The sequence below is a fragment of the Cydia splendana genome, chromosome 5, assembly GCF_910591565.1.
Source record: "Cydia splendana chromosome 5, ilCydSple1.2, whole genome shotgun sequence".
In the NCBI taxonomy this organism is placed as follows: domain Eukaryota; kingdom Metazoa; phylum Arthropoda; class Insecta; order Lepidoptera; family Tortricidae; genus Cydia; species Cydia splendana.
In genome coordinates this window covers 24,957,436-24,977,137 of record NC_085964.1, presented here as the reverse complement: position 1 = coordinate 24,977,137, position 19,702 = coordinate 24,957,436, and the positions used below count along the sequence as shown (strand labels likewise).

Genomic DNA, 19,702 nt, shown 5'->3' with positions numbered 1-19,702 from the left:
CACAAAAGCATATTTTCCGAGTAGCGATTTTTCACATCGCATTTTATCACGATCGCAAATTTCATTAATCGTCTTTTTTAATGCAGCGATTTTTCATGTAGCGTTTTAAATGCTCGTATATTTTACCAGTTGATCATTATATCACAATCAAATATTTCCAGTAGGTACCTTTTTTTTTCGAAACTTTAATTGCCATACTGATCTTTTTAGTATTCGCGTTAATTTTTATTTGTATAATTGGCGGCTCTAAGCAATAGCACTTCGGCCTCAGAAATGCGTGGTTTAAAAAAAAATCAGGTTATTAATAGCGCCGGCGGTAGACCGATAAATTCAGTAAAATGCTGCAAATGGTGTTAAAGGTATGAAAATCGGTACGATTTATCTTTAGAAAATTAGAAACAATTTGACCCGAAGCACCAACAAATAAAAAAAAACGAGAGGAGTTATGACGTCATTTTTTTGTATGGAATTAAAAAAAAATAGTTTATAAACCTATCGTGTGTGGTAATAAACGAAAGGGCTTTCTGAGCGGATTCCAAAAATATATCACATCATTTAATTACATTTCAGTCATTTTTTTTATTATAATAAAAATAATTTTCAAAACATACCAAGATTGGGCTTCTCCAGATACAATGCCGTTAAAACATTTTTTGTTAAATATACCTCAAATTATACCTAATATCCTCATAATCCAATCCTAATAAAGCAATTTTTAAAATATTTACATTTAGTTTTTTTTTTATTTTTAATATTTACAATTGAGAGCGGCCACTCAGTTTGAACACGTCTTACAATTCTCACTTCGCTCCAGTCGCGAGTGCGAATAACGTACCCTTTAATAAGTAATAATAATAATAACTACACGGCCAGCTTCGGCCACGACGAATGCTGGCAACTCCGTTGCTGTCGCTGGTGTGTTGTGTGTAAATCGGGAACATTGCGGGCATGTGAGCGTTTATTAACAGGTAATCGCTGCAGGTGGTCTGGCTTGTATTCTATCACGTTTGGCGTCAAGCTCTACGCGCCGCCGAGATTCAAAATAGATTATCTTAGCATTTATAGCAGCCCATTCCGTACACACGACTGCCTGCTATTATCGCTAGGGCTATAATAGAAGGGAATACGAGTAGGTCACACTTTTTCATGTAACGCATAAACATATCCTTGTACCTGAGGAATTGGGCGCCTCGTTTCTGCTTGCCCTCCTCAAGCTCAGAATAAAAGATGTGCTAGCCACACGCTGGTCGTTCATCCGCGAATCGTCCTCGCACCACCGAAGCTGACGTCGCATGAGATATTACCTCGTCGATACCAACCCACATTTGCTCTACGCAGCACTTCGGTATTCCAAATAAGTACAATCACTACACGGGATTGTTATGCCATTTAGAGTTCTTGCTAAATTGGAAATTCTATAGCGTAAGTATTGAACAACCAATTTAGCTAGGACCCTAATGGCGCAACAATCGCGGAGTGTGATGGTACTTAAAGGTAGGATATTATAGGATGGTAGTTGAAGGGCTTAAAAAAACTCTATATAAATGCCGTGAACTTTTTAATGAAATAACAATGGATATAATATTACTGAGCACAGTATTGATAAAGTAAGACCGAGGTACGTCTGCAACGATTTGTATCATAAATAAATTATTATTAGACAAAACAAAAGCTGAAAATGTGACGGATCTTCCAGTTAATATCTTATAATCAAATAATATACCCACAGAAGTTGCACGTAACACTAACACTAACGAGACAGTAGATAGTAGCACGCGGTGTAATTCAAAGGTGGAGGTCCGTCTGTCAATAGCCGCAGTACTCGAGAATGGGCACAGTGCATCCGCTGGGATCATAACAGATGACCTCCACGATCTCCCTATCGTGGATTTCAGGATGACGATGATTTGGGGTTCTGTTGCACACCGTTATCTTTTCACCAACAAGATGCATTGGTGGGGGGCAATAATCCTGGAACCATTATAAACGAACTTATTTCTACAATTTGTGGCTATTTATTCTAATCATGACCATCGACGATAATGTTTTTTTATCCTTAATAAGTGTTTATGTTACCAGGAAACAATCAAATTATTTTTATAAATTTACATTATTAATCATTTTATATAAATAAAATAAAAATGTAAATTTATAAAAATAATATATAGACGCTGGCGCTATACCAGCTCTGGGCATATGTATACCTACTTCAGTTAATAATTATTGATAAGATAACAAACTTCAAGACGTCATAAATCCTAAATAGCACAATCAGATTAGAACTAACTTCGAAAATTCTAGAACAGTCCTGAAATTTGGTATGTATTAATTAAAGGTCTCTTTTTCATGTCCACACTATTTGACATTTGGGGATCTCGAGGAACCGCCCCCATCTTGGAAAATGTGTATAAGCTTGGAGAAATTTGCATTCTACTCGGAATCTAAGTTCACTATAAGCCGATTAAATTCTACATAAAAATGTCTTCGACACGTTTGCGGAAAAAATACATGTTCTTAGAAAAAATTTAATATGTACTTGCTGAATCCAGATTTAGCGCTTATACCCTTTCACCACATTCTCTTAATTGGAAAGTTGGAGGAATATGAACTGGAGTCGAGTGTTAAGGTTTTAATACCCCCTGTCACTGCGTCTAAAATAACCGACTTGGTTTCACATTACATCTCAACACTTTTTTGTAATAGAAGAACTGCGTTGCGAGATTTGCATCTTTTTACATGTAATGTTTTTGATGGGATCTCATCTCTTTTTGTAGGCTGTCCTTCTTTTTGGGTACTCATACCCATACTATAATACTCATACTATATATACCTACACCTATCATAACTATACACATCTTATCATACTTACATCGTACATCGTAGTTGTAACTTTACTTTCCCTACTAATTCTAAGAACTGCAAAAGTAACGTCGTTATCACATATATTTCTATAGGATTACAAACTTACTTATGCAGTTATTAGATCTTTAAAACGTGACTGATGTTGCTGTATTTTTAGGTTTTTATTGGTTAAATAAGCTAAAAACTAATTACATTTTATATGTGGAACTTGTGGGTCTGCTAGAAGTACCTTAGAATTATGATGATCGTGAGTGAATGTGTCAGTGACAAAACTAAGGAACTTTGACGTGCAATCGTTCTTGAACTACAAGTTCAAATTAAATATTATTTAGAATATATCAAAATAATGTTATGCTCTATACGTCACTGAAAATTCAGGGTGCTAGCTTTAGCCACCGCAAAATTAAAGGACGTTGATAATGGAAAGGATGGTACGACCGAGCTTCTTTGTTTTGCTTGACTTAGCTTTTCTCTAAGCTTGTGCACATTTTCCAAGATGGCGGTTCATCGAGGTCCCCAAATGTCAAATAGTGTGGACATGAAAAAGAGACCTTTAATTAACATACTTAAATACCATTTCAGGACTGTTCTAGAGATTTCGACGTTAGTCCTAATCAGATCCTAAAAGAATGGAATTTATTAATAACAAACAAAATGAAAATAAGAAACTAAACGGTAAAATTAAAAATAAAATAAAACAAATCTTAAACTAAGTAAACTTATAAGTAAAAAATGCTCCCCAGGTCACAGGTCACCTTTATGCGTTATGGTGGCCAGAAGGCTGGCAGCGTTACCTATTTGGATCGCCAGCCTTATCCTCTGGCCGAGGTAGCTGCCAGCCCTCCGGTCACCTGAGGTGTCAATGAGGCGCTGGGGCACTTCCTAAAAGAAGCCTAAAATAGTAATTCAAAATGATAAACGATAGAATAAACTTAAAGATCATTTTCAAATATCTATCAATATCGTTCCAGTAAAATTAACAAATTAGATTATATAAATAACAAAAAGTTTATTGAAGACAGCTGTAATAAGTATATAGTTATAGTTACATTTATGATGATATGAAGACAATCATACCGTGTAACACTTTTAAACTCTCGCGTTTGGTACACATATTTAATTACACAAACGGGTCTACCGCGATATAATTTCATTGTTTTTACCTTAAATTCCGACGTTTCAGCTGAGTTGCACCAGCTGTGGTCACGGAAAGACAGAAAGACGGAGTCTTTCCGTGACCACCGCCGTTTGTGCAATTAATCATACCGTGGATACCATTTAAATTAACTAGCCAATTTGGAATTTGATTTATAAAGGCCGTCTCAATTAGCCTCATGCATTACTTTATTTTTATTTTTTATACATTATTTATATCATTTGAACACCGGAAAAAATATAAACATTTTTATAAAAATTCCCTTAATATTATAAAATATATATATATAAAATGTTGAAAATTTTTGAGCAGTAGAAACGCTTATAATTATTGGCGCGAATTCGACAGAACTGATGACGTCACTCGGTGTGAATGCAACTGAGGTTTGTTACTTAGTGGTTAGTGGCGAGTCAGGTCATACTGCCATCTTTTGGTTGGTCTTAACAATTTATTGAAACGAGTGACATCACGTGACGTTTCGACTATTGGCGTTGTGTTTCGCTCACTAGCTTTTCGCGGGAAATTTTTTATTCTTTTATTTACTTAATTATAATTTAATAACGGAAATGCATTTGTAACAATATGATATAACGGCAACAAACATCCGAATAAAAATAGTTCGTTCAAATATAAACTTCATGCATGAGGCTAATTGCAAAATTAAAACTTAATGTTGGTTTTAATTTGTTTGAAAATATGTATTTTTTTTAATAATTCATTAATTACCTAATCAAAAAATGATCACTTCACCAACATCGTATAGGCCAGTCAAATTAGATTTTTCCCAGGAATAAATTCCCAGCAAGCTGAAAATTGTCTTAATATGAATTCGTAGTCAAACGTTGTAATAAATGGCCGCTACTTTGAATTTCTTTGATTTTCTCCCAAAATTTATCCACACCTCCTGGGATGGAACAAACTCAGATTATACGCATTTAGACCAAATATAGGTATTAACATAACATTCCAGCTTTCTGGGAATTAATTCCTCAAACCTTTTTTTTTTTAATCTAATTTGACTGGCCTAATAATTATGACAGAAAACATTAAATTTCTTACTTCTAATTCGATTTCCGAGAGTCCGTAATGTAAACCTAGCAAACTTAGGGGTTGTACGTAGTTAGTTACTCGACCTGTGAATTAAAATTACATTTAAGTTAAAATTAATCGACTTCACAAAATAACCGCCCGCCTGATGGTAAGCAGTCACAGTAACCTATGGACGCCTGCAACTCAACGGGTGTTAGATGCGCTTTGTCAGTCATATGAATGAATAAACATATATTATGTCTAATCTAAACCGAAGAATAAAACAATCTACTCGAATCTACTAAACAATTACAGACTCGAGCTTACAATATTCTTACCCCCGGAGTAACACGCAATGTTTTTCATCACACTTGCGGAGAAAAAACAAAATTTCAAGCGAAATAATTCTTAAATACGGTACCAAATCTAAACATTCTTCGATAGGTTAAGAATCGAAGGCACAGTACGGCATCGGCTACCATCAGTTTGGCATTGACATAAACGCTATCGTGAACGTAATTTACTTTCTATGCATCTCGCTCGTACTGACATATTAGTGCGAAAGAGATATATAGAAAGTACATTACGTTCACGATAGCGTTTATGTCAAAGCCAAACTGATGGTAGCCGTACAGACCATCGGCATTCAGCTACGATGAAAAATATTTTATACGGCTGTTAAATTAAACAAATTAAATATTTTTAAACATAAACAAAAATATTAAATAATAATCGTCGGTATTTTAAAAGTAAAACTCCTTTACAACTTGACTTTCAACAAAGTATATACTTTAGGACGGCATGGCCTGCACTGCGGGATGAGCGCTGGTCGTTTTTACAGGCATTCTACTCTGAATGATTTAATCCGCCGCGCCCTCAGCACTGCCTCTCTTCCCGCGACTTGGGAGCCGTCAGGCCTCTCGGCGGCTCTCGACTCTCGTGCCATGGAGCTTGGGTCGCCCCTTAGCGTGGGACGCTACCTGCGTCGATACGCTGGCCCCGTCCCACGTTGAGGGGTCTGCTCGGAAGCCTGGGACAGCCGCGGACCAAGCACAGACACTGAAGCGCCGCAAGTATGCGTTCTTAGCGAACGAATACGAGTTTGCGGCGCTTGCAGTGGAAACATTGGGTCCTTGGTCGACCGACACCAAAAAATTTGTAAAGGAAGTGTCGGCTCGATTGGTGGGCGTCTCAGGCGACCCGAGAGTGGGCTCGTTCTTTGCTCAGAGGCTAGGCCTGGCGATTCAGAGGGGGAATGCCGCTAGCATTTTGGGGAGTTTCCCGGAAGCGGGTGAGTTAGGGAAGGTATTTTACATTTAGTTATGTTTTAGTTTTAATTTAGTTGTAGCATGTTTAGGTTTAAGTAGAAATAATTAATTTTAAGTGCTTCAAATCGTGTTATAATATTTGTTGTACTGTAATAATATGTTTCAGTTTAAATAAACTTGTGATTTGGTAAAAAAAAAGAAACTTATAACCTACATGGTTTGTATAAATTAATTATTACAAGGTTTTTTTCACAATCCATAACTTTCGCGGTAACAATATAGGCATTTGTCCTTCAGTACACCTGCATGAAATAAGGTCATTTTCGAGCAAGAGAGATGAAAACTTACTTAAATAATATCAGTTATGTAAACAAAAGCAAACTAAAGTAAGATAGATGTACTTACTTACCAATTGTCTCTGTGACGCAATCGTAGTCTTGACCGTCGACGTCGGCGGCGGCGAGCAGCGCGGCGAGCGCGAGCAGCGAGCGGGCGAGCGGCGACATGGCGGCGGCGGCGGTGGCGGCGGCGGCGGTGGCGGCGGCGGGAGGGAGGGCGCGCTGGAGAGACTCGACGTTGAACACCACAAGCAGACCGAAGACTCGCTTCGCTAATGGACGCTTCTATGTCACCGCTGCCATCCTTTTATACCACGCGACACGCTCTAACCACCTTCCATAGAAAATTTCAATGCACACAATTTGTTCTATGATATTGTAATAAACATATAATTGTATCAAATTAAAGTGTATAAAATTATAAACGTCCTTGAATTAATTTGTAGTAAATTGACACGTGTTCTGTGATTGACACACAGACCAACCCCTATAGACACAGAATAAATAATAGTACTACCGTACAGAAAGGACACTTCCTACAAATCCGAAGTTTGACAGCGGTTCAGGGTCGATTCATGCTATCCCTTTCTAATATATGGCACTATCCCTTTCGGCAATTTAGGGTTGTCAAAATTCAAGTGATTACCTTATCTGTGGTCGTGCACGCAAGAGGAAGTCAAGTGGTGCCAACCCTAATAATTGCTCGGAGCAATGCTGAGCCGAACGGAGCCGAGTTCGACCGAAGTCAGGAGTGTCTCCCCACTGCTATAGACCGAGCTTATAGGACGAATCGCGGTCACCGCCCGTATGGTGTATAGGTCAAATATAAGATTGCTCGCGCGCCGCTCCGATCAGTTGCGCCCAAGGTTACGACCTGTTAGCAGTGTGCACGACTCTAAGAAAATAAATCGTAAACTATTGAATTCATTGGGAAATCATGGGATATTGCAGCGTAAAATGGTGTGGCAAGTCATCTAAGACTTCTACTTACAAAACAGATGGAATAACATCCCACAGGAAAGTCAAATTCATTATTTCATTGAATAATGTTTCTTGTCCGCGGGGTTAATTTTATACTGGTCAATAAGCAGAGGCGAACTAGTCCGTCCCTTTTCGTCAACTTGAAAATGCATTGTGCTATCCTTTTCCCTTTCAACTAGTGATGTGACGATGATGGTTTTGTCAGTTGCGAAAACTTCGTGCTTCGTCATACCGTATTGTACTCCATTTTAGACATAAATATAAGTAGGTAATATGTTGTGTAAGTTTTTTTAGAATCCTCTTGGCCAGCGGAGCAGTTAGGCCGCATGTTATAAGATGGACCTGATGATGAACTTCAAAGACGTGCGAGGGAACTCGGTGTTGGTTTGTGATAGACATATGTTGTATGGGGTTTTTAGAATCTTCTAGGTAAGCAGTTAGGTCTCATGTCACGAGATTGACCTGATGATGAACTTCAAAGAAGTGCGAGGGAACTCGGTGTTGGTTTGTGATATACATATGTTGTATGGGTTTTTTAGAATCCTCTAGGTGAGCGGTTAGGTCTCATGCCACGAGATTGACCTGATGATGAACTTCAAAGAAGTGCGAGGGAACTCGGTGTTGGTTTGTGATAGACATATGTTGTATGGGTTTTTTAGAATCCTCTAAGTGAGCAGTTAGGCCTCATGTCACGAGATTGACCTGATGATGAACTTCAAAGAAGTGCGAGGGAACTCGGTGTTGGTTTGTGATAGACATATGTTGTATGGGTTTTTTAGAATCCTCTAGGTGAGCAGTTAGGTCTCATGTCACGAGATGGACCTGATGATGAACTTCAAAGAAGTGCGAGGGAACTCGGTGTTGGTTTGTGATAGACATGTGTTGTATGGGTTTTTTAGAATCCTCTAGGTGAGCAGTTAGGTCTCATGTCACGAGATGGACCTGATGATGAACTTCAAAGAAGTGCGAGAGTACTCGGAGTTGATTTGTAATATGCATATGTTATTAGTCCATTTGAATATGTTTTCAATACAACCTTCTATGACCTTAATAAAACGAACAAAAGAAAATTGTATGATATTTTAGCGACACTTTTTTCTCGTATCGATAGAGATTGCGATTCTGAGTGGAAATAATATAAAAATTCTAAACTTTAAGATTCAAGTTCTGGGTACTTTAAGGTGGATGTCTAGGGATGGGATGCCGATTATTAGCCAAAAGATGGCGTCAGTGTGCACGAATTGTGGATTTTCACTATTTCTCCCAAAATACAAAGTTTCAAAAGATGTGTTGATATGGGCGAAAACTATAAAAAATACTACATCCAAATCGAAACATGTTTAACTCAACAGTGTCTCATTTCGTTATTATCGGAATCCAATTGCAAAATATTGCAATTTCTTGCATTCACGCACACTTACATACCTAAAGTCAGTGTCAAATGTCAGTAGATTTGGAATGCTACAAAAAGTATCCTAGAGGGCGCAGTGCAGCGCATGAAATTTTATTTTTTGTAAAAACAATTTAGAATTTAAATTCTTATTTGTGACATAGACAAGTATAACTTGGAACCAACTGCAATTTTCAGACGTAAATTGTCATGTGCTTGTGGCACCCACAACATCTGTTTTGAATAAATTTAAGCTAGTGAAAATGATTGTGGGTTCAAATAACGACGGTGCTTAATTTTTTTTTTTTTTTTTTTAATTTTATGAAAAGTTTTATAATTTCGACACATTTGGGTTAAATTGGCGTAAAGGACATTTTGGCGAAAATGAGTTATATATACAGTTTTGGTCAGAATTCCAAGCGCTAACGTTCTGTATAGTTAAAATTTCGATATCTCTTAAAAAGTGGCCTTTACGACCCAATTTTTTACTATGATTTTGCAAAAACAGCTTAGCTCAAGGGGCGTAAATGACCAGTTACAAATTAGATGTTCAAAGATATTATCGTAAGGGTTACCGCTAAATATAAATATTGTTGTAAATGACTTACATGTCTTTTGTCGTCCTTTAAGCCCTTCATTTGTCTTAATGGTTTTTCATATCGTATGGTCAATATGGTCGTAAAGGACATACTTTACTATTGATATTATTGTACTTGCCCTTTACGACCCGCTCTAAAAATATTTTTTAATAAGTATAAGAAGCGAACAAGGTTGTAAAGGACTTTTCTAATACTTTTGTCTTTTACTACCTCAAATTAGTTTCTAAACTCTAAATTTAAAACAAATAACATGGACGTAGCGGTGAAAAATATCAAATAAATCGTTTTCTGGGACCTTTATTACTATAATGTAATGTTTGCCCTTAAATTTGAAAGCATTTACGCTAAGAGTTTTTTCCGCTATTATCTTTCTTCATGGGCGTAAAGGTCTATAATGCCAAATAAATGAATCGTTTTATGGGTCCTTTACTACTAAAATGTAATGTAATGAAACCTCAGCTCAGTGTTTTTTCCGCAACTATCATTGTTTTACTCGCAGTGGAATCTCTCATAGTCCTGCGACAACGTACTAGCCTGTGCATAATACACTCTGTACCTTTCCGACTCGCATTTCTTGTTGATTAGGAGAACGAGACAGGTGTATCAGCGACTGCCCATCGCCTCACTATCCGGATTCTCATTGGGCATGCAGCTTGACCAGCGCAGGGTTATGTTATGACTGTTTATTATCCGTCCCTGAGCGGTGGAAGTGGTTGTTTGTGCGTAATTTAATTATTTGTGTCATTGCTTGAGCTCGGCTACAATAACGCAATGAAAAAAAATTCATTTCAAGCTCTTTAGAAAGTTTGAAACGTATCTGAACGAAGTGGTAATTAATACTTGATAACCGAATCGGTTTTAATTAATTATTTCATAATCGTTCTAACAAAATATATTTTTAAGTGTTTGAAATCAGAAAATAATGCAGCTATACATAGGTAACGGGGACTAAATAACCCAGAAATCACTACTTGAGTAACTTGAATAGTATTTTTAAATAAGATGTATCGTATTTTTAAATAAGAGATCTTGAAATATTGAAACAGTATTATTACCTATTATAACTTACTGTATTGAATTATAGTCTTTGGACTTTGGATTCACTAAGTAAACGTCCTAATGCTTGATATGCTAATTCTAATCATAGTTAGCGGATCTATGTAATACTTCCTTTATTATGATTAAAAGCTGTTATGTTATGATTGTTATAATATAAGGCGGCTAGTGTTAAGCACTGGGACATTTACTTTATCTTTATTCTCGAATATTAGCAGCTTTTTGAGCATTTAATTATTTTTTATCATATAATTGGTTAAAAATATTGTGTTTTCTATATTATTACTATATTATCAGAAAAATATTAATAACAACTGTAATCGGGATATACCTAGCATATTTAACTACCGTTTGATACATTTTAAGCTTCGTAACAGTAAACTATACTGAAAACAGTTAACATGTGTACCGTGGCTGGTAACTAATACACCCCAAATTTGGAATAAAATAGTCTGAGAACGTCACTTACGACCCCTTACTAAACAAGATTCACTAAATTATCAAAAATTTCATAGGCGCAAAGGACATTGATACTGTTTTTGACCAATTTTAAAGGACATTAACTTCTTTCCTATTTAATTTATAGATATGATTGCTAATTTTGGTTAAAGAGACTAACATTTTGAGTACTTTTCTAATACACATCAATAGCTCGATAAACAACAAAAATACATCAAAATTGAATAAAAAACGCAGTTTTTCGCGTCTCCTGAAAAGTAGCATTTTGTCCTTTACGCCAATTGAACCCAAAGGTATCGATTTATATATTGTTATTCTTATTATCAATTGAAAATGACGCAAATTATTTTACCTAAAATTTCAAAAACGCTTTTAATGTTAGCTTAGTGCTAACGTAACACTACTAAGCTGGCGTGTGAATCACAGTTTTGGGGAAGTAATGAGAAACAGAAAAAATTAAAATATATTGTTCTTTAAATACAATAAAATATTGTGATTATGATGGGATGCGAACTCGTTTATTTAGGTACCTTATATATTGTTGTACATAATTATAATTATGTTTCCTTACGTTTATACAGCAGTCAGCCTTACTTTCTGTACCTATCGTAAATATCGTAGTCATTATTGGTCAGTCCTAAAAACTATACCTAACTAAAGTAAGTAAGTATACCTTAACTTAAGTATACCTTTACCTACATTTTATTGAAATTATACATAGTTACCATTTTACATAATCTCCTAATGTTGTTCCATCTAGATAGGATTTTAGAAAATGCAATGCTAAAGGATATTGAGAGCACTTCCACGCTGGATGACTATATGGTCAGCCTTTCCACCTTTTCTAATATTATATATATATTAAAACTACAAAAAAAAAAAAAAAAAAACTGTCAACCTTCTGTCTGTCACTTTGCACAGCAATATTTTTGGCTTATTTTTCAAATTATACATGGCTCTAGATGCCTAAAACTGCTTTTATTTTATCAAAAAACACCAGATTACTGTGCAATAGTGTGGGCAGGCCCAGTACTGAACAAATAATAACATATCTTTTTGTTTCAGACGTTGCGGTCTTGCACGGCTACGTCGTGTCGCCCTGACGGCCGATGTCAACGTCTACAACGAACTATATATTGTATTTCTAGTGAATCTTGTTATTTTATCTTTAAGTTTTTTGTGCTTTAATTACTGCTGTGTAGTTCCGGTAAGTGGATGCATGCCGCAACTCAATCAGGCGATGGCACGCCATATCCAAATTTTAATTGTGTACAATGCGATAACTCTTTTAAAACGCAGAGAGGTCTCAATATTCATATCTCCAAAAAACACCGTCTTTGTATCAGCCAAAATGACGCCGGTCTAAATTTAGGTCCATCCCTTTTGACCACCCCCCTTTCTGACCATCCAAATTCTATCCCTTTCCATTTACACCTTAGCGAACTTAAAAATAATGTGCCCGTTATTAAAAGAGTTCCGCGCGGCGCCAGGATCACAGTCGCTAAACACCTTTCAGGCCTACTTACAAAATGTGTGGAAAATAATCAAATTGATGATTGGCATAATCTTTTCCTTTTCTCATTCAAAACCCTTCATGCCAAGAAGGATAAGACAATTTCTTTAACACAAAAAATCAAAAACAATTGCGTTTCGAATACAACTCCACACATTTCTCGACCTTCTGGATGTAGCTCATCCACTTTCAATAGAACTAAATTAATTGAAAGCAAAATTAGCGACGGCGATCTTAAAGGTGCCGCTCGTCTTCTTTCCACAAACGACGTGCTATCGCCAGATACTCCCGATACCCTCTCGGCCTTACGATCTAAACATCCCTCGGCTCCTTCAGTACCACACTCGTTTGCCCCACCTACAGCTGACCAGGCCTGCCTCCAAATCGAAGGCAAAGACGTTATTGACGCCATATTTTCTTTCAAAGCCGGTTCGGCGGCCGGCCTGGATGGGATCTCGCCCCAACATTTGAAAGATCTTATTTCTCATTCCGTGGGCGACGCAGGTGAGCAGCTTGTCTGTTCCCTTACTAAATTAATAAATTTTATGTTTTCAGGCAAAATTAACACTAATATCGTCCCGATTCTATACGGGGCAAACCTGATCGCCCTAACCAAAAAGGACGGAGGGGTGAGACCCATTGCGGTGGGGTCAACTTTACGACGTCTGGCTTCAAAAATTGCGGTTAGACACATTAGATCAAAATTACAATCCCTTTTTGAACCAATACAGCTAGGTTTCGGCACGAAAGGTGGGTGCGAGGCAGCCGTCCATGCCCTAAGGACCTACCTTTCACTCGATGATTGCGAAATTGTTGTCAAAATTGACGTTAAAAATGCTTTTAATTCGGTTAGTAGAGACACCTTGCTGATAGAAGTTAAGGACAAAATTCCGGAACTATACAATTACCTTTTCTTTTGCTATTCAGACTCATCTAAATTAATGTACAAGTCACATGAATTATCTTCCGAGGTTGGCTGTCAGCAGGGTGACCCTCTCGGGCCAGCAATTTTTAGTTTGGCTATAAATCCAATTATCAAAAATTTAAAATCAAAATTCAATGTGTGGTACTTAGATGACGGAACCCTAGGAGGTGACGTGAATACTGTACTCTCTGATTTGTCTTTTATTAAGAGTAGTTTCGAAAATATTGGTTTAGAACTGAATTTCAGTAAATGCGAACTCTTTATTCAAAAATCTCCTTGTACTTTGACCAACTTACAACCCAAATTTGACGATCTGACTCCCAATATCAAATCAGTAGACAAGTATTCTCTTTGCCTCCTGGGTTCTCCTATATTCGAAGAATCTTTTCCCGATTATATTTCTAACTCCATAACTAAATTCAAAAGTCACACGGATCGCTTACTCGAAATTAGCCCTCATTATGCTCTTGTGATTCTTAAATTCTGCCTTTTTGTCCCTAAATTTACGTATGTGCTCCGCTGTTGTCCTTTCTGGAAACATCAAAATTTATTGTCGCCCATAGATGATTTGATCAAAATTAGTTTAGAGACGATTCTAAACATTCAGCTAAGTGAGCCTTCCTGGTCTCAAGCGTCCCTCCCCATTCGGTTTGGAGGTTTAGGAATTCGCAAAATTTCCAGTGTGGCTTCCCCAGCCTTTTTGGCGTCCACTCATAGCACGTCTGGTCTCATAGGAAATATCTTAAGGGCTTTGCCCACAAACTGTGAGATTGCGGGCTTTGAGGACGCCAAAAATGCTTTTAAAATTGCTTGCCCAGGTAAACAATTTCCAGACAACCCAAATTCACAAAGGAGTTGGGATAATGTTTACTGTGATTTAACTTACAATACTCTCCTAAACAACTGTACAGGTCCAGACCGCGCGAGGCTTTTGGCGGTCGGAGCCCGGGAAGCCGGTTACTGGCTACATGCCCATCCTTCGCCCAATACTGGTACTTTCTTGGATCCGGCCTCCCTTAGACTGGCGACTGGTTTGCGACTCGGGGTTTCGGTGTGTACGCCACACATATGCTCTTGTGGCACGGACGTGGACCGACTGGGACACCACGGATTATCTTGTCAAAAAAGTGCAGGCCGTTTTTCGAGACATGCGTCGCTTAATGACATATTCCGTCGGTCTCTTGCCACCATCAATGTGCCTGCTCTTCTTGAGCCGACTGGCATTATCAGAGATGATGGCAAGAGGCCCGATGGAGTGTCCTTAGTTCCTTGGAGCTTGGGACGGATGTTGGTGTGGGATGCTACCTGCGTAGACACACTGGCACCGTCCCACCTCCAACGGACTACTGTAAAAGCGGGCGGAGCGGCGGAAAGCGCCGAAATTCTAAAACGTTACAAATATAAGAGCCTCGGTAGAGAGTACCATTTTGTACCATTTGGTGTTGAAACTCTAGGTCCATGGCGTCCCAGCGCGCATAAGTTGTTCGCAGAAATCGCGAAGCGTCTGGTTGACGTAACTGGTGACCGAAGAGCTGGCGGCTACCTCGCACAACGTATCAGCATTGCGATACAGCGAGGAAATGCCGCCAGCATCCTTGGTACAATGCCTCAAGGGCCTATTTTAGATTTAAGCTAGTTATTAATTTCGTTTAGTAGTACCACTGTATATATATTGTATGTAAATAAATGTTTTTTAATATTCAGAGTTAAAATAAATACTATTCATTGTATTATTATTTAGAAAGAGCCCGACCCGACAACCACGGGGACTACGCCGTCGGAACGTTGAAACTCGGAGGTAAATTAAAAAAAACGCCTAAAAATGAAATAAAATAAATAAATTAAATACAAAAAGAAATGAGTCTTTGTTCGTGTTTTGAACTTAGTCATGCTGTTCAACTTATTAGACTTATACTCAATAGCTAAAAGCCACTAGACCATTTGACCATAGTAAACCCGGGCGAAAAATGCCTTCTTATTTAAGTAACCCATTACTGTCAAAAATATCAAGTTTGAATTGATTTGAAATATAATTTTTCATTGTCGACTTATTGACATCCAAACGTTGCGAGCATGTTGCCCTTTAAACCATTTGGCAACGTCGCGCGGGGAAATCTTCTAAAAATGTATGTCCTTTTATATTTTGATATTTATGATTATGAATTTATGACGATTCTTCTACTATAGTGTAAACAACATTATTTGCGGTATTTGACACATTATGACTGACGTATAAAGAGATGTAACTAACGCAAATCGATTGTCACAGCAAGCGACTACGATTGGATGGCACGTAGACTGAGGTATCGAATTGTGACGTATAATGAATTTTTATTTGAGATTTAAATAAAGCTAGAATTATATTGTTTTCCCGCAAGCTAAATGCGACCGAGTAGGTCGCACCCATTGTCAAAATTGAAACTAACGGGATCTATTTTAAAGTTTATTTATGTTATTTCTGTGTCAAATTTGTTGTCTGTTAAGTGACGATAAATATATCCATATTTACAGTTAATTATCCACCTTTTACTTATTTTTATTAAAAGAAAAATGAAAAATTCATATCGATTTACTTAGACGACTACCGATTCATAACGGTGGTGTCCGGCCAACCCTAAAATTAAAAAAAAAAGACGTAGAACGTAAACGTTCGCAGTGCAGTTGTTTTCCTTTGTGATTTCGATGTGCAAGACATTTTACGTAGTATTGCTGTTGTGAGTGACAGACGTCAAATACCGCAAATAATGTTGTTTATACTATAATGTTACAAATTGATTAAATTATCATATAATAATTACATGAAGAAAAATGCTAATGCAAAGAAAACAAGAAATATCCGTTTCATTTCTCATGCTATGAAAGAGGGTCATTGTTGTTGTAAAAGGTGTGCAGGAAATGATACGTTTCTGCACTAGAGCAGTTTAGGTTCCAATTCCAAGTACGATTTTATTATTCTTTTTACAATAAGCAATTGAAATTTGGGTATAAATGGATTTGTTATACAATTTGCATTCTGATATTTGACTCCCCATTCCATAAATAACGATACGGCCAAATTGTTAATTAAAAGTACCTACTCTCAAAAATACCTACTATAAAAATTTATTTAAAAAAACACATGCATTTTACTTTCCTCGTATGCGATATGAAAAGTTGAGTGTTTTAACTCGGGTGAAAGGCAACATTTTTGAAAAAAATATCATCAAAAAATGATCCCTTGGTTAACAATCTATATACATACTAATGTTATTGTTATGCACAAACAGAACATATAGAATCTTGTTTATTTACAAGATGACATTTTTCTCCACATACCTATATATTTTTGAGAAAAATATAGCTAAGTACTTTAGTTTAAAAATCATTGTTACAATAAATATAGGTTTTGCCAGAGAACATTTATATTTCTGCCGAAACGAAAGCAGAATTCACAAGGCTTTTCGGTGGACGACCGTTACACGAATGATTGTTTGGATCGACCTTTCTATTAAATGTATTTTATTGTATAATATTATAATAAGTTATATTAAATCTGGGAATGAAATTATATCAGAAAGGAGACTCTTAAATGAGTATACTCGTAACGTCATGCTTTGTGCATTAAATATATCTCCCTCTATTGAGTGGCAATAAAACAAAATACACAGGTAATCTGTGTTGCGGTTTTAAAGTGCCATCTGTTACACCTTTGATAAATTAAAAATGATTGCTTGTCAAATTAAGTCGCCATGTTAGAATTACACCTATACTATAAGTATCACTCACACAAACAAGCAACGGGGCAACATTTTACCAATATTCAAAGGCTTTTTTCTTAATAGTATTAATCAAAATCTACACAAAACAACAACATACTACTACCCTACTACCCAAACATTACATATACAAGTGAAGAAACCCTATATAATAGGAGCTATGGTGCCAAGAAAGTTTGTATAAAATTCGAGCAAGCAGAACCACCTTAAACAGAAATGCCCTAATATGTTAAGTAAAATTTTCAGGTACATTGTTAAATTACATAATGAAATATTAAATTATTCAATATAATTATTAAGTTTACTCTAAGTATACTAAATTGGTAACAATTTTACCACAATACATTTCGGTATCACTGGTAGCAGTACCCACTACCTGTAATGAACATGTCCCATCCCTACGCTTGCACGTGTCAGCGCGCCATGTTTGGAACGACCAATCGCAATGCCGTGAGGCCCGTGAGCACCCCTCCCGCACCTCACAGTTTGGGTGATTTGCGTCGGGAACAAAATGGCCAATATTAGGTTTCTATAGGCGGTGTTCTGTGGACACAGCATAGACTAGGAATCCTCTAGACGGAGTTTAGAGCAATTATTTCATGCAACCGATGATGCCAAAAATGCGGGGGTGCGCGGGACGAGGTGAGCGAAATCCCGTGCCGTGATTGGTCCGTTCAAATACACGGACGTCACACAAAGACACTTTCGACTCGAACATGGAGTAAAATTACCGTATGCGTGGCTTATTAAACATAAAAAAATTAAATGGTATAGGTAGCTCCTAAACTTATGAATTTATCGATATCTAAAAATCCCGATTTCGTCACTAAAATATTCACTTAATAAAAAAAAAATTAAACCCGTATTTCTTTCAATAGAGGGGTCTTTAAATAACATTTTTTGATAAAGTGAATCATTTTGGAAATTGTCGTTTAGAAAGAAAATAAAGGTTTATCCTTCTAACTTTTGAAAAAATATGAAATAAAAACCATAAGAATAGTGCTTAAAATCTTTTTCAAAGAAAATTAAAACAAACTTGAGCAGTTAAGCCGTTTATGAGTTATCGCTAAAAGTCTTCCCTTCTTATTTTATTTAAAAGCCTGGCAACCCATATTTGTGACCAGATTTTCGCAGGCAACCCTTGTAATTGCAATAAGTTTATAATCATTTTGATGTATAAAAAAATAAAATAATAACCGCCAAAAACATTTTCATGTAAAATGTTGCCAGGACGAAACCATAAGCCTCGCACTGACAAAAAGTTATCAGATTGCTTATGACAATCTTCCATCCCCTAATTTAAAGGGTTGTGTGTGATTTACTATTAAAAATCCTGAAATACGTACCGGGGGGCATCTTTTATACAATCTGCTTTTTATTGATTCCGCATACAAACTTCAACTCCCTTTTTCCCCTCACGCCCTTTTCCATCCCCTTTTCACCCTTACGGGGTGATTTTGGGGTTGAAAACTATTCTATTCTTCCCCATAACAAAAACTATCTACATACCAAATTTCAACTACATCGGTTCATCCCCTAAGGGGCTAAAAATTTAAGTTTTTGATTTTTTGTTGTTGTTTGTGTACTAATACTATCTTACATACCAAATTTCAGCTTCCTAAGACTTCAGGAAGTACCCTAGAGGTTTTGATGATCAACAGTGAGTGAGTCAGTGACGAAATCGGGGTTTTTTTAAACATGAATAAAATCTAAAGTATAAGAGTGACTGAATAAAATCTAAAGTATAAGAGAAACTGTCTGTCCGACCATTCCCCCCTCCCACCCCTTTATCTCTGAAACTAAAGGGTCTAAAACTTTGAAAAAATACACATAATAGTACTTTAACTATAGATGACAGGAAAACCTATTAGAAATGTGCAGTGAAGCGTGAGTCGGACTTATGTACGGAACCCTTGGAACGCGAGTCCGACACGCACTTGACGGGTTTTTTTAAGCTGGCCGTGTAGGACTATGGGCTTTCATAGTCACAAATTAAATGGTCAGCTTAAAAAAATAAACTATAATACACATTACACGCTTCAGTCGCAAGTGCGAATTATACCTTTTTTAATTGACTTACATAAAGGAGGTATGTTACCTCAGAGAGTAGAAGCGCTGGTGGCCTAGCGGTAAGAGCGTCCGATTTTCAATCAGGAGGTCGCGGGTTCAAACCCCGGCTCATACCAAATAGCTTTTCGGAACTTTTGTAGGTATCTACGTAACTTATTATTTGATATTTACCAGTTGCTTTTCGGTGAAGGAAAACATCGTGAGTAAAACGGACTTATCCCAATAAGGACAGTTTACTAAAAAGTACAGAACCCGCAGTGGGTGAGTCCGACTCACATTTGTCCGGTTTTTTTTGTTTGTT

General features: G+C 37.0%; 1 protein-coding gene and 1 long non-coding RNA gene across 2 annotated transcripts in view; one reads left to right on the top strand and one right to left on the bottom strand.

The window, feature by feature from the left end:
• LOC134791036 (uncharacterized) overlaps positions 1–19,702 on the top strand; it is a 195,956-nt gene that overhangs the window by 1,273 nt on the left and 174,981 nt on the right. The gene's annotated exons all lie outside the window — the stretch shown is intronic.
• On the bottom strand, positions 1,544–6,929 carry LOC134791010 (uncharacterized). Its single transcript, XM_063762061.1, has 4 exons — positions 6,866–6,929; positions 6,725–6,835; positions 5,078–5,151; positions 1,544–1,971 (listed from the first exon to the last, which is right to left on the bottom strand). The coding sequence occupies exons 2-4, from the start codon at positions 6,819–6,821 to the stop codon at positions 1,807–1,809; spliced, it is 336 nt and encodes a 111-aa protein (XP_063618131.1). The 5' UTR covers positions 6,822–6,835; positions 6,866–6,929; the 3' UTR covers positions 1,544–1,806.

Bases quoted from the DNA above. Each gene is read 5' to 3' on its own strand.
- LOC134791010 (XM_063762061.1), bottom strand. From the start codon at position 6,821: ATGTCGCCGCTCGCCCGCTCGCTGCTCGCGCTCGCCGCGCTGCTCGCC. The intron at 5,152-6,724 runs GTAAGTAAGTAC...TTTAATTCACAG, and splicing joins TTGCGTCACAGAGACAATTG to GTCGAGTAACTAACTACGTA. The intron at 1,972-5,077 runs GTAAGAAATTTA...TAATGGTTCCAG, and splicing joins TCTCGGAAATCGAATTAGAA to GATTATTGCCCCCCACCAAT.